General features: G+C 43.5%; 1 protein-coding gene across 1 annotated transcript in view; it reads right to left on the reverse strand.

The window, feature by feature from the left end:
- The window catches only part of LOC129837973 (raftlin-like), a 68,246-nt gene that overhangs the window by 37,662 nt on the left and 5,276 nt on the right, over positions 1–25,308 (reverse strand). Inside the window, exon 2 of the mRNA XM_055904578.1 lies at positions 20,363–20,529. Within this exon, the coding sequence (XP_055760553.1) occupies positions 20,363–20,507 (145 nt within the window). The 5' untranslated portion in view covers positions 20,508–20,529. The remainder of the gene's footprint in view (positions 1–20,362; positions 20,530–25,308) is intronic.

The following is a 25,308-nucleotide window of genomic DNA, read 5'->3' on the forward strand; positions in this document are numbered from 1 at the left end:
AAATTCAATTGATTGGACATGATTTGGAAAGGCACACACCTGTCCATATAAGGTCCCACAGTTGACAGTGAATGTCAGAGCAAAAACCAAGCCATGAGGTCGAAGGAATTGTCCGTAGACCTCCGAGACAGGATTGTGTCGAGGCTCAGATCTGGGGAAGGTTAGCAAAACATTTCTGCAGCATTGATGGTCCCCAAATGGCATCCATCATTCTTAAATTAAAGAAGTTTGGAACCACCAAGACTCCTCCTAGAGCTGGCCGCCCAGCCAAAATGAGCAATCGGGGGAGAAGGGCCTAGGTCAGGGAGGTGACCAAGAACCCATAGGCCACTATGACAGAGCTCCAGAGTTCCTCTGTGGAGATGGGAGAACCTTCCAACCATCTCTGCGGCATTCCACCAATCAGGCCTTTATGGTAGAGTGGCCAGACGGAAGCCACTCCTCAGTAAAAGGGACATGACAGCGCACTTGGAGTTTGCCAAAAGGCACCTAAAGGACTCTCAGACAATGAGAAACAAGATTCTCTGGTCTGATGAAACCAAGATTGAACTCTATGGCCTGAATGCCAAGCATCATGTCTGGAGGAACGTGGCACCATTCCTACGGTGAAGCATGGCGGTGGCAGCATCATGCTGTGGGGATGTTTTTCAGCGGCAGAGACTAGTCATGATCGAGGGAAAGATGAACGGAGCAATGTACAGATAGATCCTTGATGAAAACCTGCTCCAGAGCACTCTGGACCTCAGACTGGGGCAAGGATTCACTTTCCAACAGGACAACAACCCTCAGCACACAGCCAAGACAACGCAGGAGTGGCTTCGGGACAAGTCTCTGAATGTCCTTGAGTGGCCTAGCCAGGGCTCTACGAACAATTCCTTCAACCTCATGGCTTGGTAAGCATTTCACAGTAAAGGTCTGTACCGGTTGTATTCGGCGCATGTGAAAAATACAATTTTATTTTATTTTACTTGAACCCGATCGAACATCTCTGGGGAGACCTGAATATAGCTGTGCAGTGACACTCCCCATCCAACCTGACAGAGCTTGAGAAGAATGGGAGAAACTCGCCAAATACAGGTGTGCCAAACTTGTTGCATCATACCCAAGAAGACTCGAGGCTGTAATCACTGCCAGAGGTGTTTCAACAAAGTACTGAGTAAAGGGTCTGAGTACTTGTGTAAATGTGATATTTCAGTGTTTTCTTTTTATCAATTTGCAAAAATGTCTAAAAACCTGTCTTTGCTTTGTCATTATGATGTATTGTGTGTAAACTGATGAGGAAAAATTTAATTAATCAATTTTAGAATAAGGCTGTAACGTAACAAAATGTGGAAAAGGGGTCCGAATACTTTCCGAATGCGCTGTATATTTCACCTGGGCATCCACACCCCTAGACTTTTTCACATTTTGTTGTCTTACAGCCTGAATTTTAAATGAATTAAATTTAGATTTTGTGTTACTGGCCCACACACAATACCCCATAACGTCATGGAATTATCTGTAAGGTCCCTCAGTCGAGCGGTGCATTCCAAAAACAGATTCAACCACAAAGACCAGGGAGGTTTTCCAAAGCTTGGCATACAAGGGCGTATATTGGTAGATGGGTAAAAACAAAGAAGAAGCAGACATTGAATATCCCTTTGAGCATGGTGAAGTTATTAATTACACTTTGGATGTTGTATCAATACACCCAGTCACTACAAAGATACAGGCGTCCTTCCTAACTCAGTTGCCGGAGAGAAAGGAAACCGCTCAGGGATTTCACAATGAAGCCAATGGTGACTAAAACAGTTACAGAGTTTAATGGCTGTGATAGAAGAAAACTGAGGATGGATCAACAACATTGTAGTAACACTGTCATGACCCATATATTTACACCTGGTGTGACATACAGTATATTGCGTTATGTTATGGCTGGTTATGACACCTACATAAGAGTTTCAAAACCCACATAAATTCAAATGTATTTTTTCCCTGCCAAGAAGTTTCCTTTGTTTGAAAGGTTGTTTCTTACATCCTTTGTTGTTGTAATGAATATTTTAAAGTAATGTTTTAACACTTTATTTCACTATCAAGAAGTAGTATGCCCATCCTGTGTCACTTTAGTTGGACTAAGAAAATACACTTTATGAAAGTGTCATCATTAATCATCAGTCATCAGTCAAAAAGAGGTTGTCTGGTCATGCTCCTGAAATCTGCCCCTGCATTCATCCCAGTTATCAGCAACATACTATTGGGGTAGGTGCATATCTGACATCAATTATTATTATTATATAAAAATACTGTTGACATGTAGGCAATGGTGTAATGGAATATTTTGCCTTGTGTGGTAGGTTTTGTGTGTTTTGACACTTATGTAGGTGTCATAACCAGCCATAAAATAATGCAATATATGTCACAACAGGTCTTAATATGTCATGACAGTGTTATGACTATATTGTGTGAGGTTATGACAAGTTGTCAGCTGTTATGACCGTGTCATTATGTGTTATGACGCTAGGTGTCAAGTAAAGTGATACCAAAATAGCTGTCTAGAATTTGTTTTTATTATTATGTGCAAATATTGTACAATCCAGGTGTGCAAAGCTCTTAGAGACCTACCCAGAAGCCTCACAGCTGTAATCACTGCCAAAAGTGATTCTAACATGTATGGACTCTGGGGTGTGAATACTTATGTAAATTAGATATTTCTGAATTTCATCATCAATACATTTGCAAAAAAAAAAATACTTTGTCATTATTGGGGTATTGTGTGTAGATAAATATTTAATCCATTTTGAATTCAGGTTGTAACGCAACAAAATGTGGAATACGTCAAGTGGTATGAATAACTTTTTGATGGCACTGTAAATGTAACATATTATACAATGGTGGGTCTAATCCTGATTGGTTAAAACCACATTCCAGCCAATGTCTATCCACAAGTTACCAAAGACTAAATCTATGATGTTAAAATGCCCATTTACTCTGTTCCATCTGACTGCGCAATCTGCAGTCTCATCAGCCCAGCCAGGCAATTTATAAACCTGATCTCCACTATAAAAACATCTAGACATTATCTCACATTTCTTTTAGACTAACATTTAGATTTCAATAGTGGAGATTTGTATAAACCTCTCCAACATTTGCAACATTGTTTCAATATTCAAATTCGATCTCCAGTTGTCCCATAGTAATGAACGTGTCGGGAGTCGGGATGAGACAGACAGGAAGGCAGCTTTTCTCACCCAGTCAAAAATCATGAATCAGCATAATTTTTATGGCTATATACAAAGAACTATCAATAGAAAACAGGTCAAATGAAACGAAGTGCAGCTAGTTTGAAGTCTTTCCAGCTTTAGTTTAAATTGATTGTGTTAGATGTGTCATTCGCCCTCTACCATCAGTTCCATGTAAGCACCGTTGAGCTCGGCTGTTACACTTCCATCAGTCAATATGTAAAAAAATAAATGAGTAAATAAGAAATGAATAAGCTGAGAGATTTGAGCGTGTGGGCTCAAGCGACACTCGGTACTCTTCCGCTGGGGGACATGGTTGAATGCGATTTGCATGAACCTTGAGTGGGGAAAAAAATAGACCCGGAATAAATGAGCTATTAGTACTCAGGGAAAAGAGAAAACATTCTTCTTGCGATCGGCTGTTCAGCATCATTTCCCCTCATCATATTAAAGCGCTGTTTATTTTCCTACCACACTAAGAACTCATTTTGCTTATGGACAATAACATATTCAGACAACTTGAAGATTATAGTGTCGTTCACCTGAAAAAGTTAGCTGCTTTGAGTTCAGGGTATGGAAGTGCTGTTTTGCATGACAAAACAAGATGCATACTGTAGAGTATTATATCCTGAAATCCTACAATATGTCATCCAAATGACAATGACTAATGTAGCACTGTGCTCAAAATGACAATAGCCGCCACCCCTTCACTATTTCTCTACTCCACTAACGGGAGTACATGGTTGTGTATTGTGGGAATACCTATGGGGTCTACTCTGTCTCCCTAAACCCTTCTTTCCACTGAGCACAACCTCTGGACCCATCTGCCCTCTCCAGGCCCTGCCCTGCCCCATTAGCTTTCATAGGTCAGGTCCCCTGTCCGCACCTCTCCCCCATTTCTTCCCCCCCACCACCCTCCTGTGTTGAGAGCAGAACCTATGGACCATACTTTCCCTCCATCCCTTTCTTCTCTGGGACTAGCAGTATCATTAATAGTCCTAGCTCACAGTGCTCCACTGTGGAGCCCCGGGGGCACAGCCTTGTGCCTTAATTACCTAACTAATGAGTCATTGTGAGAGGCCTGCTGGTGCCGTGCATTGGCCGCCACTCGCTCAGAGGTAAGCAAAAATGCACACTCTCTAAGACTTAGGCACACCAACCAAGGTAAGCACACAATCTCTCAAACACACACAAAGAGACAGACACGCACACACGTACGCTCGCTCGTTCACACGCGCACACACAGGCATTCACACCTTGTGCTCCGGCGAAGTGGGAGACAAGCTGCTCCTGATCCCTTCTCAGATACAGATGACACATTCTAATAATGTAAAACTGAACTACTGCCAGGGGTCATGTTCCAGAAGGAGGAAGAGTCACTGCTAGCCTGCTAGATGTTGTTACAGGTTATGTCAGTCTTATGACAGCTTACACGGTGGCACCGTAACAGACTGCATCATGAGAAGAGTAGGCGGTCATCAAGAGACTGGACCTGTCTGAAGCAGGCATAATCGATGAGGAGCTTAGGTTTAGTGTGTCGTTTGACTAGACAGTGAGTCTAGTCCAAGGAATGCTAAAATGCTCATTTAATTGTACTTTTAAGTCTAGACAGTGCATTTAAGCGTCCATCTTTAGATCACCATGTACATATGCATCCCCTGCTACTTTAGATCACCATGTACATATGCATCCCCTGCTACTTTAGATCACCATGTACATATACATCCCCTGCTACTTTAGATCACCATGTACATATGCATCCCCTGCTACTTTAGATCACCATGTACATATGCATCCCCTGCTACTTTAGATCACCATGTACATATGCATCCCCTGCTACTTTAGATCACCATGTACATATGCATCCCCTGCTACTTTAGATCACCATGTACATATGCATCCCCTGCTACTTTAGATCACCATGTACATATGCATCCCCTGCTACTTTAGATCACCATGTACATATGCATCCCCTGCTACTTTAGATCACCATGTACATATGCATCCCCTGCTACTTTCAATCTCAGCACAACCACACATAAGCCTATAAAAGAGTGGAAAAGCACAAAGAGTTCATCAAAAGCTCCCTCTTTAAAATGTCTAAACAGTGTACGTTACGACGGCTAAATGAAAAGGCGCTCGGCGACTTGATGCAGGGAAAACGACCTGTAATTTGTGCAGCTAGTAAAAAGGTTTATAAATAGGAAAAAAGGTCTCTCTGGAATTAAGTCTCTCCCTCCATCAGATTTGCTTAACAGGAAGTCTCCGAAGCAAGGTTTCTGAGAAAGTAGATCCGTTGACAGCCCTGTTGCTCGGAGACGGGCAGCTCTTGAGAGACAAGCAGTGTTAAATGAGCAGGCGTTCATCAATGCCCATATGAGTCCATTGACGACATTCAGTGGTGCACCACAGCAGACCTGGGTTCAAATAGCATTCTGAATCTTTCAAATACTTTAGCTGTGTTTGACAGAGGTTGCCTGGTGCAATTGAACCAATCGAAAAAAAATCCCAAAATTGGAAAAACCTGCCCACCTGGCACTCCGGGCAGGAACAAGTAAACACTCAAGATCTCAAATACTATTTGAACCCAAGTCTGGCACCACAACAGTACATGAGTTTCTCCTTCCACCCTTTAGGTTGGAGTCCATTTCCATAACATTTTCTGACATTAGGGTTCCATTGAAAGAAGCCACACTTGAATATGAGAAGTGTTCGATGCAAATTGATTGTAAGATCCAAAATGATAATCGGAAAATATGGAGATTAGAATTTGACAAAGTAGCTTGGGGTTAACATAAAGATTAGACCCCTTCAACAAGGCTAGATTTCCATTCCTTATTTACAGGTTCCTGGCATCAAATGCATTTCTGTTTACTCTCAAGTAAACAGAAATGGGGGTGCCCTCTATGGGGGTGCCACAGGGTTTAATTCTTGGACCGACTCTCTTCTCTGTATACGTCAATGATGTCGCTCTTGCTGCTGGTGAATCTCTGATCCACCTCTACGCAGACGACACTATTCTGTATACTTCTGGCCCTTCTTTTGACACTGTGTTAACAACCCTCCAGGCGAGCTTCAATGCCATACAACTCTCCTTCCGTGGCCTCCAATTGCTCTTAAATACAAGTAAAACTAAATGCATGCTCTTCAACCGATCGCTGCCTGCACCTGCCCGCCTGTCCAACATCACTACTCTGGACGGCTCTGACTTAGAATATGTGGAGAACTACAAATACCTAGGTGTCTGGTTAGACTGTAAACTCTCCTTCCAGACTCACATCAAACATCTCCAATCCAAAGTTAAATCTAGAATTGACTTCCTATTCCGCAACAAAGCATCCTTCACTCATGCTGCCAAACATACCCTTGTAAAACTGACCATCCTACCAATCCTCGACTTCGGTGATGTCATTTACAAAATAGCCTCCAAAACCCTACTCAATAAATTGGATGCAGTCTATCACAGTGCCATCCGTTTTGTCACCAAAGCCCCATATACTACCCACCACTGCGACCTGTACACTCTCGTTGGCTGGCCCTCGCTTCATACTCGTCGCCAAACCCACTGGCTCCAGGTCATTTACAAGACCCTGCTAGGTAAAGTCCCCCCTTATCTCAGCTCGCTGGTCACCATAGCAGCACCTACCTGTAGCACGCGCTCCAGCAGGTATATCTCTCTGGTCACCCCCAAAACCAATTCTTCCTTCCTCTCCTTTCAGTTCTCTGCTGCCAATGACTGGAACGAACTACAAAAATCTCTGAAACTGGAAACATTTATCTCCCTCACTAGCTTTAAGCACCACCTGTCAGAGCAGCTCATAGATTACTGCACCTGTACATAGCCCATCTATAATTTAGCCCAAACAACTACCTCTTTACCTACTGTATTTATTTATTTAGCTCCTTTGCACCCCATTATTTCTATCTCTACTTTGCACTTTCTTCCACTGCAAACCAACCATTCCAGTGTTTTTTCTTGCTATATTGTATTAACTTCGCCACCATGGCCTTTTTAAAATATTTTTATTTATTTATATATATATTTTGTTTGCCTTCACCTCCCTTCTCACCTCACTTGCTCACATTGTATATAGACTTATTTTTCACTGTATTATTGACTGTATGTTTGTTTTACTCCATGTGTAACTATGTGTTGTTGTATGTGTCGAACTGCTTTGCTTTATCTTGGCCAGGTCGCAATTGTAAATGAGAACGTGTTCTCAATTTGCCTACCTGGTTAAATAAAGGTGAAATAAAAAAATAAAAAAATAAAAAAAGTCCATAATCTTCTTTGCTTCTGTTCTTGGTTTATATAATGTATGAGAATGTTTTGGGGAGGGATACCAACGACCACAGCTCCAGCTGTGAGAGTATTACTTTTTAGGAAAACATTGGGAATCTGTCTTAGAGAGGGTTCATCTATAATGCCTACCATCTGGGTTTGTACTGTATGTATAAATCACCACCACTATGACTATGGGGATCATATATTTTCACGTCATGAAAGATTGCACTGTTTGAGAGAGATACTGTAAATGCTGTATGGTAGGTCTGTCTGGGTATCTGTTGGTGACAGAGGTTGTGTGTGTGTCTGTGTTTCTGTACTGTACGTGTACAGAGAACCACCACCACAACTCAATACCTCAATATGCCTAGTTAAATAAAAGGTTAAAAAATGTTTGATATAATAACCCAATGGAGTAGAACACCTCAGTACAGTAGTATTGAATCTACTGGTATACCTCAGGGCTCAGTACAAGCCCCATCTAAAAGGCTGTGAACTTGAATATGTCCGACGATAGAAACGTGGCAGCCTAAAACTATCAATGAGGTGTTACATGTTTTTCAGCTAAGCGTAGGCCTCTTGAGAGACCACATACAGTGCCTTCAGAAAGTATTCATACATCTTGAATTATTCCACATTTTGTTGTGTTACAGCCTGAATTCAAAATGGATTACATGTATTTTTTTCTCCCCCACCTACATACACCCCATAATGATAAAGTAAAACATGTTTTTAGAAATGCTTGCAAATGTACAGAAAATGAAATACAGAAATCTAATTTACATAAGTATACATCCCTGAGTCAATACATGTTAGAATCCCCTTTGGCAGCAATTACAGCTGTGAGTCTTTCTGGGTAATTCTAAAGAGCTTTGCACACCTAGATTGTACAACATTTTCACATTATTCTTTAAAAATGTCTTCAAGCTCTGTCAAGTTGTTGAATGATCATTAATAGACAGACATTTTCAAGTCTTGCAATATACTTTCAAGCCTGTAACTTGGTAAGCTAGTCCAGTGTATATTTGGCTTATGTTTAAGGTTATTGTCCTGCTGAAAGGTGAACGTCTCCCCCAGTGTCTGTTGGAAAGCAGACTAAACCAGGTTTTCCTACAGTTTCTTTTTATCCTAAAAAACTCCAGAGTCATTGCCGATGACAAGCATACCCATAACATGATGCAGCTACCACCATGCTTGAAAATATGAACAGTGGTACTCGATGATGTGTTTTGTTGGATTTGCCCCAAACATAACAATTTGTATTCAGAAATTGCCACATTTTATTCAGTTTTACTTTAGTGTCTTATTCCAAACAGGATGAATGTTTTGGAATATTATGTACAGGCTTCCTTCTTTACACTCTGTAATTTAGGTTAGTATTGTGGAGTAACTACAATGTTGTTGATCCATCCTCAGTTTTCTCCTACCACAGCCATTAAAACTCTAACTGTTTTAAAGTTATCATTGGCCTCATGGTGAAATCCCTGAGCGGTTTCCTTCCTCTCCAGCAACTGAGTTAGGAAGGACGCTTGTATTTTAGTGACTAAGTGTATTGATACACTATTCAACGTCTGCTTCTTTTCTTTTTTTTTTTACCCATCTACCAATAGGTGCCTTTCTTTGCGAGGCATTGGAAAACCTACTGGTCTTTGTGGTTGAATCTGTGCTTGAAATTCACTGCTCAACTGAGGGACCTTACAGATAATTGAATGTGTAGGATACAGAGATGAGGTAGGCATTCAAAAAGCATGTTAAACACTATTATTGCACACAGAGTGGAGTCCATGCAAGTTATTATGTGACTTATTAAGCTAATTTTACTCCTGAACTTATTTAAGCTTGCCATAACAAAGGGGTTGAATACTAATTGACTCAAGACGTTTCAGCTTTTCATTTTTAAATAATTTGTGAAAATGTCTAAAAACATAATTCCACTATGAAATTATGGGGTGTTGTGTGTAAGCCAGTGACACACAATCTCAATTGAGTCCATTTTAAATTCCGGCTATAACACAAACCGTGGAAAAAGTCAAGGGGTGTGAATACTTTTAGAAGGCACTAAGTGTCACAGCTGTATAGAGTGGATGATCCACTTCTATGTGCAGCCGGCACTGTAAAACATGTGTCTGCACCTGCATACACGGTGTGAATCATCTCATTCTCTTACATAGCATTAATAAATAACTCTTCTCTTCGTCATATTTTCCATAGAGATGCATTAGCCGTAACATAAGTTAGGGAGGCATATTTTTATTTAACCTTTATTTAACTAGGCAAGTCAGTTAAGAACAAACTCTTATTTTCAATGACGGCCTAGAAACAGTGGGTTAACTGCCTTGTTCAGGGGCAGAACGACAGCGTCCGTGCAACGTTTCGGTTGCCGCCCCAGGCCGATTCCCCAGACTGAGTCTGAAGGCGCCAGTACGATACATCAAGAGATGCTCTCCTAAATGAATAAACAGATACTGTATCATCCACACTCTCTTCAGTAGTCATTAACTCCCATTGCAGAAAGCCTTGTACTCACACCTCAGTCTCCCAGCAGATGGGAGCTCCACCAGACAACAGGTGGTAGATCGTCATGGAAACCACACCCGGCACTATAATGATTGAACCCATGGAAACAATGCCTGGGACCTCGCTACCAACTCAGACGTATGAGTGAAATATGAGACAGATCTGCAATAATTACAGAATGTTTCTATGATCTTTATTATAATTAACTGCCTACAGTGCCTGCGGAAACCCCCATCTTTTGTTTGTAAATTACCAGAATAGATTGCTATAGACATATAGGATTATTATATATAATTGACGCTGTGATACCTACATAGTTCACAAGCAATGTACTGAATTCTTGAAGGATGAAGGACAAGACCCGTGTTCCCATGAGTTATGAAAAAAGTAAAATGCAGGAGAATGACTGAAAAACATTTTAATATATTATTCAAGATAACAGATACAGACGACTGGTGCTACGTACGATTGACAGTTTACACAGGATGAGAGACAGGCTCTCGGAGAAAGCACACACAACCAGTGTGTGTTGGTGAGTTGGGCTCAAACCTTGACATGACTATTTAGAGAAGACATTTTGTCAATACGATACTTTTCTTCTGTGTGGTTTTCAGAGAACCCAGATAGCCCAACGGAGTCGAATGAACCCCGTTTAGCAAACATTTTCCCTAGTATGGCGATCGCTGAGGATAAGTCATTAGTGGGTAGGCTACTCTATTCCGTTATTGATGGTGAGTCCTTCAGGTTTATTTGAGGTTTGATAATTCCTCAGTGGAGTCTTGTGTTGGTTCTCACAGCAGAAATCTGAAGAGAACCCCCCCCCCCCCCCCATATCTGCATCGATCTAATGAGATAACTTCAAATATGCTTTTGAAACGTCAGACTATTCATAACACGCCAGCTCAGAGGAGCTCAAACAGCTACAGAGTGTCTGAAGCTCTACATTAGTGGTTAATGGGAGAGAATGGCTGTAGGATAAGCAGTAAGTAGCATGGCAGTCTCGAGCTGTGCACGTCAATTACTAAGCAACATTTGTTGAATGACAACTGGAATCCCACTAACTGACTTGGAACGAAGATGAATGAAAAACAACTGTACATGTTCAGCTCTGTCATTTAAGTGTGCACATGCATATGTAACAGTATAACTTTAAACCGTCCCCTCGCCCCGACTTCGGGCGCGAACCAGGGACCTTCTGCACACATCAACAACAGTCACCCACGAAGCGTCGTTACCCATCGCTCCACAAAAGCCGCGGCCCTTGCAGAGCAAGGGGCAACACTACTAATAGCTTTCAGAGCAAGTGACGTAACTGATTGAAATGCTACTAGCGCGTACCCGCTGACTACCTAGCCATTTCACATCCGTTACACTCACCCCCCTTTCAACCTCCTCCTTTTCCGCAGCAACCAGTGATCCGGGTCAACAGCATCAATGTAACAGTATAACTTTACGTCGTCCCCTCGCCCCGACACGGGCGCGAACCTGGGACCTTCTGCACACATCCACAACTGACACCCACGAAGCGTCGTTACCCATCGCTCCACAAAAGCCGCGGCCCTTGCAGAGTAAGGGGCAACCCTACTTAAAGTCTCAGAGCAAGTGACGTAACTGATTGAAATGCTACTAGCGCGTACCCGCTGACTAGCTAGCCATTTCACATACACTCTCAGTACATTCTGTATCTTCCGGCGAGATGGCCGCCTCGCTTCGCGATCCTTGGAAAATATGCAGTATTTTGTTTTTTTATGTGTTATTTCTTACATTGGTACCCCAGGTGATCTTAGGTTTCATTACATACAGTCGGGAGGAACTACTGAATATACGATTAACGTCAACTAACCATCGTTCCTACCAGGAATATGACTTTCCCGAAACGGATCCAGTGTTTTGCCTTCCACCCAATACAATGGATCTGATCCCAGCCGGCGACCCTACGCGACGCCGTAAAAGGGGCAAACGTAGCGGTCTCCTGGTCAGGCTTCGGAGACGGGCACATCGCGCTCCACTCCCTAGCATACTACTCGCCAATGTCCAGTCTCTTGACAATAAGGTTGATGAAATCCGAGCACGGGTAACATTCCAGAGAGACATCAGGGATTGCAACGTGCTCTGCTTCACGGAAACATGGCTAACTCAAGAGACGCTAACGGAGTCGGTGCAGCCAGCTGGTTTCTTCACGCATCGCGCCGACAGAAACAAACATCTTTCTGGTAAGAAGAGGGGCGGGGGGGTATGCCTCATGATGAACGAGACGTGGTGTGATCATCATAACAACACACAGGAACTCAAGTCATTCTGTTCACCTGATCTAGAACTCCTCACAATCAAATGTCGACCGCATTATCTACCAAGGGAATTCTCTTCGATCATAATCACAGCCGTATATATTCCCCCCCAAGCAGACACAGATGGCCCTGAACGAACTCTATCTGACTCTTTGTAAACTGGAAACCACACACCCTGAGGCTGCATTCATCGTAGCTGGGGATTTTAACAAGGCTAATCTAAAAACAAAACTCCCTAAATTCTATCAGCATATCGATTGTGCTACCAGGGCTGGTAAAACCCTGGATCATTGTTATACTAACTTCCGCGACGCATATAAGGCCCTCCCCCGCCCTCCTTTCGGAAAAGCTGACCACGACTCCATTTTGTTGATTCCAGCCTACAAACAGAAACTAAAACAACAAGCTCCCGCGCTCAGGTCTGTTCAACGCTGGTCCGACCAATCTGATTCCACGCTTCAAGACTGCTTCGATCACGCGGATTGGAATATGTTCCGCATTGCGTCCAACAACAACATTGAAGAATATGCTGATTCGGTGAGCGAGTTCATTAGGAAGTGCATTGACGATGTCGTACCCACAGCAACGATTAAAACATTCCCAAACCAGAAACCGTGGATTGACGGCAGCATTCGCGTGAAACTGAAAGCGCGAACCACTGCTTTTAACCAGGGCAAGGTGACCGGAAACATGACCGAATACACACAGTGTAGCTATTCTCTCCGCAAGGCTATCAAACAGGCTAAGTCCGAGTACAGAGACAAAATAGAGTCGCAATTCAACAGCTCAGACACAAGAGGTATGTGGCAGGGTCTACAGTCTATCACGGATTACAAAAAGAAAACCAGCCCCGTCGCGGACCAGGATGTCTTGCTCCCAGACAGGCTAAATAACTTTTTTGCCCGCTTTGAGGACAATACAGTGCCACTGACACGGCCCGCTACCAAAACCTGCGGGCTCTCCTTCACTGCAGCCGAGGTGAGTAAAACATTTAAACGTGTTAACCCTCGCAAGGCTGCAGGCCCAGACGGCATTCCCAGCCGCGTCCTCAGAGCATGCGCAGACCAGCTGGCTGGTGTGTTTACGGACATATTCAATCAATCCTTATCCCAGTCTGCTGTTCCCACATGCTTCAAGAGGGCCACCATTGTTCCTGTTCCCAAGAAAGCTAAGGTAACTGAGCTAAACGACTACCGCCCCGTAGCACTCACTTCCGTCATCATGAAGTGCTTTGAGAGACTAGTCAAGGACCATATCACCTCCACCCTACCGGACACCCTAGACCCACTCCAATTTGCTTACCGACCCAATAGGTCCACAGACGACGCAATCGCAACCACACTGCACACTGCCCTAACCCATCTGGACAAGAGGAATACCTATGTGAGAATGCTGTTCATCGACTACAGCTCAGCATTTAACACCATAGTACCCTCCAAACTCGTCATCAAGCTCGAGACCCTGGGTCTCGACCCCGCCCTGTGCAACTGGGTCCTGGACTTCCTGACGGGCCGCCCCCAGGTGGTGAGGGTAGGTAACAACATCTCCACCCCGCTGATCCTCAACACTGGGGCCCCACAAGGGTGCGTTCTGAGCCCTCTCCTGTACTCCCTGTTCACCCACGACTGCGTGGCCATGCACGCCTCCAACTCAATCATCAAGTTTGCGGACGACACTACAGTGGTAGGCTTGATTACCAACAACGACGAGACGGCCTACAGGGAGGAGGTGAGGGCCCTCGGAGTGTGGTGTCAGGAAAATAACCTCACACTCAACGTCAACAAAACAAAGGAGATGATTGTGGACTTCAGGAAACAGCAGAGGGAGCACCCCCCTATCCACATCGACGGGTCAGTAGTGGAGAAGGTGGAAAGTTTTAAGTTCCTCGGTGTACACATCACGGACAAACTGAATTGGTCCAACCACACAGTCAGCGTTGTGAAGAAGGCGCAGCAGCGCCTCTTCAACCTCAGGAGGCTGAAGAAATTTGGCTTGTCACCAAAAGCACTCACAAACTTCTACAGATGCACAATCGAGAGCATCCTGTCGGGCTGTATCACCGCCTGGTACGGCAACTGCTCCGCCCACAACCGTAAGGCTCTCCAGAGGGTAGTGAGGTCTGCAGAACGCATCACCGGGGGCAAACTACCTGCCCTCCAGGACACCTACACCACCCGATGTCACAGGAAGGCCATAAAGATCATCAAGGACAACAACCACCCAAGCCACTGCCTGTTCACCCCGCTATCATCCAGAAGGCGAGGTCAGTACAGGTGCATCAAAGCAGGGACAGAGAGACTGAAAAACAGCTTCTATCTCAAGGCCATCAGACTGTTAAACAGCCACCACTAACATTTAGCGGCCGCTGCCAACATACTGACTCAACTCCAGCCACTTTAAAAATGGGAATTGATGGAAATTATGTAAAAATGTACCACTAGCCACTTTAAACAATGCCACCTAATATAATGTTTACATACCCTACATTACCCATCTCATATGTATATGTATATACTGTACTCTATATCATCTACTGCATCTTGCCATCTTTATGTAATACATGTACCACTAGCCACTTTAAACTATGCCACTTTATGTTTACATACCCTACAGTACTCATCTCATATGTATATACCGTACTCTATACCATCTACTGCATCTTGCCTATGCCGTTCTGTACCATCACTCATTCATATATCTTTATGTACATATTCTTTATCCCTTTACACTTGCGTGTATAAGGTAGTAGTTGTGGAATTGTTAGGTTAGATTACTTGTTGTTATTACTGCATTGTCGGAACTAGAAGCACAAGCATTTCGCTACACTCGCATTAACATCTGCTAACCATGTGTATGTGACTAATACAATTTGATTTGATTTGATTTGTCATTCCAATTGAAAGCTTTCACAGAAAACCAATGTCTCATGAACCTTGAGATGGACCTTCAACCAAGACTTTCTTTGAAAACAGAAATGTTCAAACCTAGCTTTCAGGAAGTGAGGTCAAGATTCTCCAGAATGAGGACACTTCCTGTGAACAGTGAGCAACAACCCAATGCCTTTTTTATAAAGTCCAAGAATAGCCAAGAGAGGAAACAATTTATCCTCTTTTTACAGCAGACAAATATCTTTGTTCCTCATTTGGGTTGTGTGAAGGCTGGGGCAGAGGTGTTTGGTTAAAGTTAACTTGTTTACTCCTCTGGTAGCTATGCCTAGATTGCATTTCAACACAATCAATACTGTCATATTGGATCAGAGCAACAGGATAATAACACCCAATAAAGCTGTGAGGGAGCGTATAGGAGGTATTGTGTATCAGAGTAGCGGGAAGAGGATGGACGCTAGGATAGAAAATGGGGTTGGTAAAAACAGGCACTCAAACACACACACTCTTACAGTATATATACATACACACAAACACATAATGCACACAGATCCCACACTCAGAAATCCCCACACACCTCTAGAGAGAGAAAGAGAACTCTCCTGAAAGCTAAATAAGACAGGTTTATATCTGGGCTACCAGTAAAACCAAATCATGAACAGATTATTTGACTCCACGAAGGAGAAGGAACATAATTGTATGTACACATATTTCACATAGCAAATGAGGTTCCGTTCACCACAGAAGACAGACCCTTAGACACAGGAAACAGTATTTGCAGAATTAGAAGAATTTCCTCCTGTAGAATCAAGGCTAATCTCAAACATATTGCCTCAGACAGAGGCTCAGATATAGGACGTAGAGAGTGAGAGGGGGAGAGGAAGGAACTGTACAGAAATCTGCGTTTCCTGTTGATGAAAACGTTGTCAGCAGTTGCTCTTGTTTGAAGCCCAATGATTAGGAACCTGCTGAGTTTTACAATGTCAGACTTTTTAATGCTGCTCTAACACATTTTATTTGAAAAACAATAGGCTGGTATTCAACTGCTTGAGTTGTCCAAAGCAATAGTAAGGAACATTCAGCACTACATAGTAGCATAGTAGCGATCATCTGTTGCTGTATGGACACCTGTAAACGTATGCCTCCTGTATCGAGAAACCTCAAAGGGTATTTACATGTGAAGTATTTACAGAATAGTTAAACTTACAGTGTATGACATACACTGAGTGTACAAAACATTATGAACACCTGCTCTTTCCATGACATAGACTGACCAGGTGAAAGCTATGATCCCTTGTAATTTGTTAAATCCACTTCAATCAGTGTAGATGAAGGGGAGGTGATAGATTAAATAGGGATTTTAAAGCCTTGAGACAACTGAGACATGGATTGTGTATGTATGCCATTCAGAGATTGGGACAAAATATTTAAGTGCCTATGAACGGGCTATGGTAGTAGGTGGCAGGCGCACCGGTTTGCGTCAAGAACTGCAATGCGGGCCTCCCAGGTGGCGCAGTGGTCTAGGGCACTGCATCGCAGTGCTAACTGCGCCACCAGAGTCTCTGGGTTCGCGCCCAGGCTCTGTCGCAGCCGGCCGCGACCGGGAGGTCCGTGGGGCGACGCACAATTGGCATAGCGTCGTCCGGGGTAGGGAGGGTTTGGCCGGTAGGGATATCCTTGTCTCATCGCGCTCCAGCGACTCCTGTGGCGGGCCCGGCGCAGTGCGCGCCAACCAAGGGGGGCCAGGTACACGGTGTTTCCTCCGACACATTGGTGCGGCTGGCTTCCGACCTTCGTCTCTCCCGAGCCCGTACGGGAGTTGTAGCGATGAGACAAGGTAGTAATTACTAGCGATTGGATACCACGAAAAATTGGGGAGAAAATGGGATAAAAAAAAGAAAAAAATAGAACTGCAATGCTGCTGGGTTTTTAATGCTCAACAGTTTCCTGTGTGTATCAAGAATGGTCCACCACCCAAAGGACATCCAGCCAACTTGACACAACTGTGGGAAGCATTTGCATCAACATGGGCCAGCATCCCTGTGGAAAACTTGACGCCTTGTAGAGTCCATGCCCTGACGAATTGAGGCTATTCTGAGGACACAAGCGGGCTGCAACTCAATATTAGGAAGGTGTTCTTCATGTTTCGTACACTCAGTGTATTTGGTTACCGAGATTTAACTTAGTAGGAGCTGTCTGCTACCCAAAGCCATCTGTGGTTCATTGATTGAGTATGCTAATCCAACCATCGCTATCATCCAAATTCACACTTTAAGGCAGATGTGCATCCTACATGTGCATGTCTTGGAATAGAAAATACCCATAATCATTAGGCCTACAGGCTCATTCATTTGTCATACCTCTAATGTTACGGTTAGGGGGTATCCGGATCCTAGATCTGTGGTTGGTGTCAACTTCTACCCTAAGCGTGTCTTTTCTGTTTCTACATTATAAACAATATGTTGAATGGAATCGAGCCATGCAAACACCTCATCCATGCAGTGAGAATATAATGGAAATCTAATGTAAAACCTGATGACTGTGAATTCACTTCAATGTCGTTCCCCGAGAACCAACCGCGGTTCAATTCTCCCTCTCGGAGTGGTGAACTAGGATCAATTCTGGCTCCCCACATCCAGGGGCTAATCTCCACTCAGAACACACTACGGTGTTCTAAAATTCCACTGACCTCTCATTTCCGTGCTCCATATTCCTGCTTCCGATCAGAGCACAGGCGGAACGCCGCTGCTTCTACACGTCAGTCACACGGAGCGGTGAGAAAAGCTTATATTAACAAGAGGACTTCAGGCTCTGGGGGTTTTGCATATAAATAATGTGTCTGGAGCCAAGATGAAATCAAATGGTGTGTGCGTGCGTGCGTGCGTGCGTCTGTCAGCTGGATTTGATTTCAAGGACAAAATCTCTGTAGCTATATGCTGTCTACTGGAGACTAACATAAGTGTGTTTTCAATTTTTCATCCTCTTGACATTTTAAATATTTGAAATCATAGTTTTGGAAATAAAATACGTGCCAATCACTCCAAGACCTTTTCTCTGGATGTAGGGTGAGATGGCTTCTTTCCACACCGGTTAGCACAGCACTCACTTTATCCTTGGGGTCATGGTGTTAATATCAAATAATTCTTGCCTCTGTTTCAAAGCCATTTTCTGAGGTAAATGAAAGGTAGCAGCATGGCCATTTTGGTGAATGTGTGCAATAAACTGACAATAAACATGGAGATATAGCTTGCTAGCTAAGGCTGCCTGGTATTTACAGTGGCAGTTTATTAAAAGCTCATGACACATTGCTCTTCATATTTTGGTCCGGTCTTTATGTGGTTCAACATGACCCCCTATAATTTGGTCATTTATCTAAGGGACGCTTTCACATATCCCCTTATTATCCTGATTCTGGAGCATTTGGTACCCTGGTCCGCGCTATAAAGCATGTGTGAAACCCAAAAGATCCTGGACCTGTGTGAGAAAAGGGTCCAAGACCCAGAACCAGAGTACCAGATATTGTGACACGGCAGCGTGAGTTGTGTGGAGCATTTTTGCCCGTTGTAAACAAGCTAGCTCGCTAACGTCATGTAAAATGTGCACCTCGCTAACCGCACCTTGAAACTGTTATTTTCAGGTCTTGTGTAAGCAAAACGTATTCTGTAGAATTCTCACAAAATGCTCCAGGACACCGAACCAGGGTACCAAATGGCATATGTGAAAACCCCCTAAAAGTAACTAGCAGTGCTATATGGTGCCTGTTTTAGAGATACATTGAGCTATGGACATGATTGGAAACAAATAAACAAGAACATTTGTAATCTTCCTAATGTCCTAATTTTGTCCTCAATTCTCATAGTTATCTAAACGATTTGATTAGTTGAAAGTGTTTTGTTAGAGCCTGTTGCTGAAACCAAAACACTTTTAAGAACAAGAAAGTATGAACCTGGATACACAGAGGCCACATTTACATTACAAATAGGAATAAACAGGCTAGGTAGTATATACAGCCATGAGTATGTATAGTGCACTTCTGTGATCATATTAAATGTTGTGTATTTTCTAGGAAACAGCACTAACAGTGGCAAGAACTGTGGAACTACCTGTAGCCTAGTCACATGCCTGGTACAATAGAATTACATACAGTAAGTTATCCCCCAACAGTTACCCTGGAAAACTGTTTCGATAATATAAGGATTTTCAGACGGTCCCAAACACTACACAGACTCAATATAGTCCTAGGAGACATAAACAGGCACAGCTTTAAAGAAAGAGCGAGGCAGAGAACTGAGAAAGAGCGAGAGAGACAGACACAGAGAGCGAGAGCGAGAGCGCGGGAGAGACAGAGAAAGAGACGCACGCATACAGCCCCAGACACCCTATCTGTATCTTAGTACCCATTCTCTCCCCGTCAAAGTGACTCGCTAATGGAGTCTAACAGACTGTCACAGCCGACGCACAGCACACTACATCTCCCAGCTCCAGAGGACTGCATCTCCCACCAGCCCACCACCATTCACACTGTTTGAATTGTAACTTCTCTTGAAGGGAAATAAAGTGATGGCTATATTTATCCCCAGCTTCCATGGGTCCCGCCCCTGAGCCATGAGCAGAGCAGGTCTCAGGAAGCAACACCCACCTTGCATCTCATAAACACCTCAAATTGCAATAAGAAAGGCCTCTGTGGGCTGGGGGTGTGTGAGGAGGTGGGAGAGGGAGTCTATTATGGTGGATGAATGTATTTCCATCTAACAATGTGAGAGGTGGAGAACGTGTTCTGTTGTGTTTGTTAGTTTTATGTCTGGTACTGAACTTGAAGAATATATTTTTTTTTTTAACCTTTATTTAAGTAGGCAAGTCAGTTAAGAACAAATTCTTATTTACAATGACGGCCTAGGAACAGTGGGTTAACTGCCTTGTTCAGGGGCAAAACTACAGATTTTTAGCTTGTCAGCTCGGGGAATCGATATAGCAATCTTTCGGTTACTGGCCCAATGCTCTAACCACTAGGCTACCTGCCACCCCTAATAATATGATGGTTAAGGATATCTTTGGTGTGTAAAAAGAGAGTTGGAGAACATTATAAATGTAATATTCTTACTGTAACAAATACATTTTGAAATGGCTTAGAAACAACAACTGAATTCTCTGAAAAGTTGCATGTCTTACCGTCTTTCCCTACGAGGAAGTCAACGTATTGGTATGTGTAGGCTACGCCCACCTTGGTCTCCACCTGTGGTCTCTTCAGGGTGGAGTAGATCTTCCCTGGACTGCTCTCCTCTGATGGCTTCAGCTTCCTCAGTCCACAGCCCATCTCCCCAGAGTGTGTATGGACCCTACATAGGGAGTAGATGGGGCAGAATGAGGTTCTGTAAGAATGTGTGTGTGTATAATAATAACAATAATAATAATAATAATAATAATAATAACGTGGGTTCTTATATTTGTCCTATTTCACACATGTACAAGTGTTAATTAATACATGTGTGAATTGGAAATGTGTTGTTTTGCATATCCTAACTCCCACTGAGACACCCTCGAAGAGTGGTGTCATGGCCAGGGTCTGCCATCACCTTGTTGGCTCAGATTTAAACTAGCAACCTTTCGGTTACTAGCCCAATGCTCTAACTGCTAGGCTACCTGACACCCGTGTGTGTGTGTGAAACTGGACACCAGTCCCCAAAGCATAAAACATGTCCAATTTAGGGAGAGATGGATTAATCTCTCGATCATACACACACACACACACACACACACACACACACACACACACACACACACACACACACACCCCCCTCACGTACGGGGCCCCATGGGAGTCTCAGAGGGAGAACCAATAAAGAAAAACATGCTGGATAAGTGGCTCCAAATAAATAAATAAATAAAAAGGGCATAAATGAGCTTGATTTTTCATGTGTTCCGGAGCCCTCTTTCCCTGGGGTACAAATTAACAGAGACAACCATGAAAGACTATGGAAAAGGGCCTCTAAAGAGCCTGTGCAACGGGCGACACCGAAATGGCTTGTGACAGCGGTGCTGTATCTCCATTGGCTCAGGCTGGCACAGGTAATATCCCATTGTACTCTGCTGATTAAACCAGGGAGGGTGGGATGGTGGTCCAGGGGGCACCGGTCCCCCAGCTGATGAGGAACGCACTTTATTATGTTCCCATCTAATTATACGCCGTTCCGGGCTCCGCCAGCGTACTAATCCAAGAGGCCGTGGCGGAGATAGGAGGATGGGGGAGATGGGAGGATGGGAGGATGGGGGGGGGGGGGGGGGGGGGCGAACCGGTGTTCTGTTAATGAGGTGAGCAGGAAGAATGAAAAGGTGAGAATCAATCAAGGGAAAAAGAGGAAATGGGTGGCTAGTGGAGATGGTTCGTTAGAGAGACGAGTTAGGTAATGCATGGCAAGTAGAGTCTGGAGAGAGAGGCCACTGTAATTAGACCCTGTTGAATAGAAGTGACAAGAAGGGGGAGATGGCAGAGATTCAAAAGTGTTGTGGAAGACAGTGGCTCTCATGACAACACCTACATAGATATCCGTGTTTGTATTATGAAATGAAATGTGCATATCATCTGTAATCTTTATGTCTCTTTTTGATCAATTTCATGAGTGTGCATAAAATGTATAATTTATAACAATACAAGCAATGGCTTTCAAGTCAATACAAGCAGCGGCATACTGCAGTTTTATAGACCATCTCATACTCATATTTTGCAATGAGGCTGAGAGAATTTAGCATTTTTTAAGCAAATGTCCTGCTTTCTACAAATTTTGCCATGAGTCAGATAATTTAGCAGTTTTACAGCTTATTTCCTGTCATTCTAAACAATTTTGTCATGGCTTATGACCTTCCTTGCGGGGGCTGCAGGGCGTGTAGTACGCCAGTGAATACAAGGAATGCTTGCAGGATCTGATGTTTTCTATTTTTGTAAATATGTTTCAAAGAGATTTTAAAATTGCTTTTAAATGTTTAAAATAGAGCTCGGTGAGTCATCTCTGGGAATTGTGTAATTTCTCCTCTGTGTCTTTAAACTGGGGCTCATGCCTCAATCTCAAATCAAGAGCACACATTTCAAAGCCAAAATAAACAAAAAAACAGATCTTCCATTTCCCTAAAAGTGTTCAATTTCTCCTAAACCGCCCCCCAGGACTGAACTCTAAAGCAACTCGGCTCAATGACATCAACATTTTTCTGTCATCAAAGAAAATAGGCAAATACTACAGTAAAATATCCATAGTTTTTAATATTCTCTCTTTCACCTCAGATGTGCTCCGCTCTGTTTAAGTTCCAGTGAATTCCGGAGAGAGGCTCCGCGATGTAGTGTACAGGAAGTATGAAGGCAGAAGTATGAACAAAAGTAGAAGAGAGAAAAACAATGGGCTGAACATTTTAGAAAAACGGAGGGGCTCGTATTTGTATAACTCCTGGAGACCGACGGGGGGGAGTGAGGCGAGGCCGGGGTATTTTTAGAGTTGACAGCGGAAGTGTGAGATGTTTGTGATTTTCAGAGTGACTGTTTTCCCTCTCAAACTTCTCCTCAGAGTCGAGGTGCATGTTCTGAGCACGCTCTGTCTGAGCTCTGCCTCCAAGGGCCCGCTTTGGTTAATCTCCTCTGCTTTTTAGACTGACAGCGAGGGAGTTTGGGTTACACCAACAGTCTAAACAAAGGCTCGATATTGTCAGAAAAACAGAAAGGCATTGATTCTTTGCTGAATTAGTAATGATCGGTTGTACTTCTATAGGACAGATATATACTGAACAAAATATAAAAGCAACCTGCAACAATTTCAACGATTTTACAGTTCATGTAAGGAAATCAGTCAACTGAAATAAATGAATTAGGCCCTAAGCTATGGATTTCACATGACTGGGAATACATTTGCATCTGTTGGTCACAGATACCTTAATAAAAAAGATCGGCGTGGATCAGAAAATCAGAAAACCAGTCATTATATGGTATGACCACCATTTGTTTCATACAGCGCTTCTCCTTGGCATAGAGTTGATCAGGCTGTTGATTGTGGTCTGGAACTGGAACACGCTGTGGTAAACGTCGATCCAGAGCATCCCAAACATGCTCAATGGGTGACATGTCTGGTGAGTATGCAGGCCATGAAAGAACTGGGGTGATGGCGGCAGATATATGGCACGACAATGGGCCTCGGGATCTTGTCAAAATACCTCTGTGCATTCAAATTGCCATCGATAAAATGCAATCGTGTTCACTGTCCGTAGCTTATGCCTGCCCATACCATAACCCCACCTCCATCATTGGACACTCTGATCACAACGTTGACATCAGCAAACATCGCTGGCTGACACCACGCCATACACGATGTCTCCCAACTGCCTGGTACGGTTGAAACCGGGATTCATCTGCAAAGAGCACACTTCTCCAGCATGCCAGTGGCTATCGATGGTGAGGAGTTGCCCCCTGCAGTCAGGTCAAGACCCTGGTGAGGAAGATGTGCACGCAGTTGATCTTCCCCGAGTCGGTTTCTGACAGTTTGAGCAGAAATTATTTGGTTATGCAAACAAACAGTTTCATCAGCTGTCCGGGTGGCTGGTCTCAGACCATGCATTTTTGGTTAAGGGCTTGTAAGTAAACATTGCACAGTAAGGTCTACACCAGGGTCCAGTCCCCGAGGGCCTGATGTGTCACAGTTTTGCCCCAGGCCCAGCTAACACACCTGACTCCAATAATCACCTAATCATGATCTTCAGTTTAGAATGCAATTTGATTAATCAGCTGTGTTTGCTAGGGATGGAGAAAAAGTGTGACACCAATCAGGCCCCCGAGGCCTGGAGTTTCCCACCCCTGATCTACACCTTCAGTGCATGTGACAAATAACATTTGATACGAAGAAGCCGGATGTGGAGGTCCTGGGCTGGCGTGGTTACACGTGGTCTGCGGTTGTGAGGCCGGTAGGACGTACTGCCAAATTCTATAAAATGACATTGAGGCGGCTTATGGAAGAGAAATGAACATTCAATTATCTGGCAACAGCTCTGGTGGACATTCCTGCAGTCAGCAAGCCAATTGCACACTCCCCCAAAACTGCCAAGACAGCAGCTAATGTGGATCCTTAATTCATTTGAAATTCAATAGTTAAACATCCCTCATGTGCAACTTCTCCACAGTTGCTCAGCACATGATTCATGTTATATCTGCATGGGAGGAAACATCATACATGAGCTAATAATGTACGATGATTCTGTAAAAAAGTATTTGGCTGGATATTGCCAAATATGGGCAACAAAATAACAAGAGTGATGATTCATTGTCTTTCCATAATGCTATCTAATAATAAAATAATTTGTCTTCTTGAAAGTGTCATATAAAGATACACATCTTGAGAACAAAGCTCAACTTGTTATGAAAAGATCTCTTTGGACAAGAAAGGATTAGAGCAGTGGTCACCAACCGGTTGATCGGATTCTAAGTTGATCACCAAACAACTCTAAAGCCTCGTGTTCCTATTTTCTACATGTGTTTTGCGCCGTTGCCGGTAGGGGCACAATGATTCAGCAGCCCTAGTGCCGGGAAGTCTGAAGGTAGAAATCAAGTGCACCTATAGGCCTATCGCTGACCAATCAGATAGCTCAGATAACCGTGTCTGCACAGTTTCCTCGAGCCATAGACTGTAAAAAGAAGCCTTGAACAAGCAGCAAAGTTGGTACTCTGAGATTTCAAAACTTTCAAAACCAACAAATACAGCAAAGAGCTGCTGTTTTATGAGTAAGTTCATGTTTATTCAGCACTGTCAAAACTTTGTTCAACACTTTTGTCAAATGCACATTCTCCATACTTCCACTCATGCTACAACCAGCACTGCAGCTGCAATGAATGCGTATAATGTTAGAAAAGGGTTCCAATAAGCTTGTGTTGTTATTATTAGCGTCTTGTCATTTTTAATACGCAGGAATATTTAACTTTCTCTGGTCATAGGAATAACATGAATTGGCGTATGAGGCAAAAATAATGCAGTGTGACTTGAGTTTCGCCATCAGCTGAAAGACTGTCTCCTTTTCTCAGTGGAGGGATGGAGAGCAGAGGTCGATGAGTCGGGTGAGAGGCAGCATCACCGCTGCTCCTTCCCTCCCCT

Source organism: Salvelinus fontinalis, chromosome 38, assembly GCF_029448725.1.
Source record: "Salvelinus fontinalis isolate EN_2023a chromosome 38, ASM2944872v1, whole genome shotgun sequence".
Classification (NCBI taxonomy): Eukaryota; Metazoa; Chordata; class Actinopteri; order Salmoniformes; family Salmonidae; genus Salvelinus; species Salvelinus fontinalis.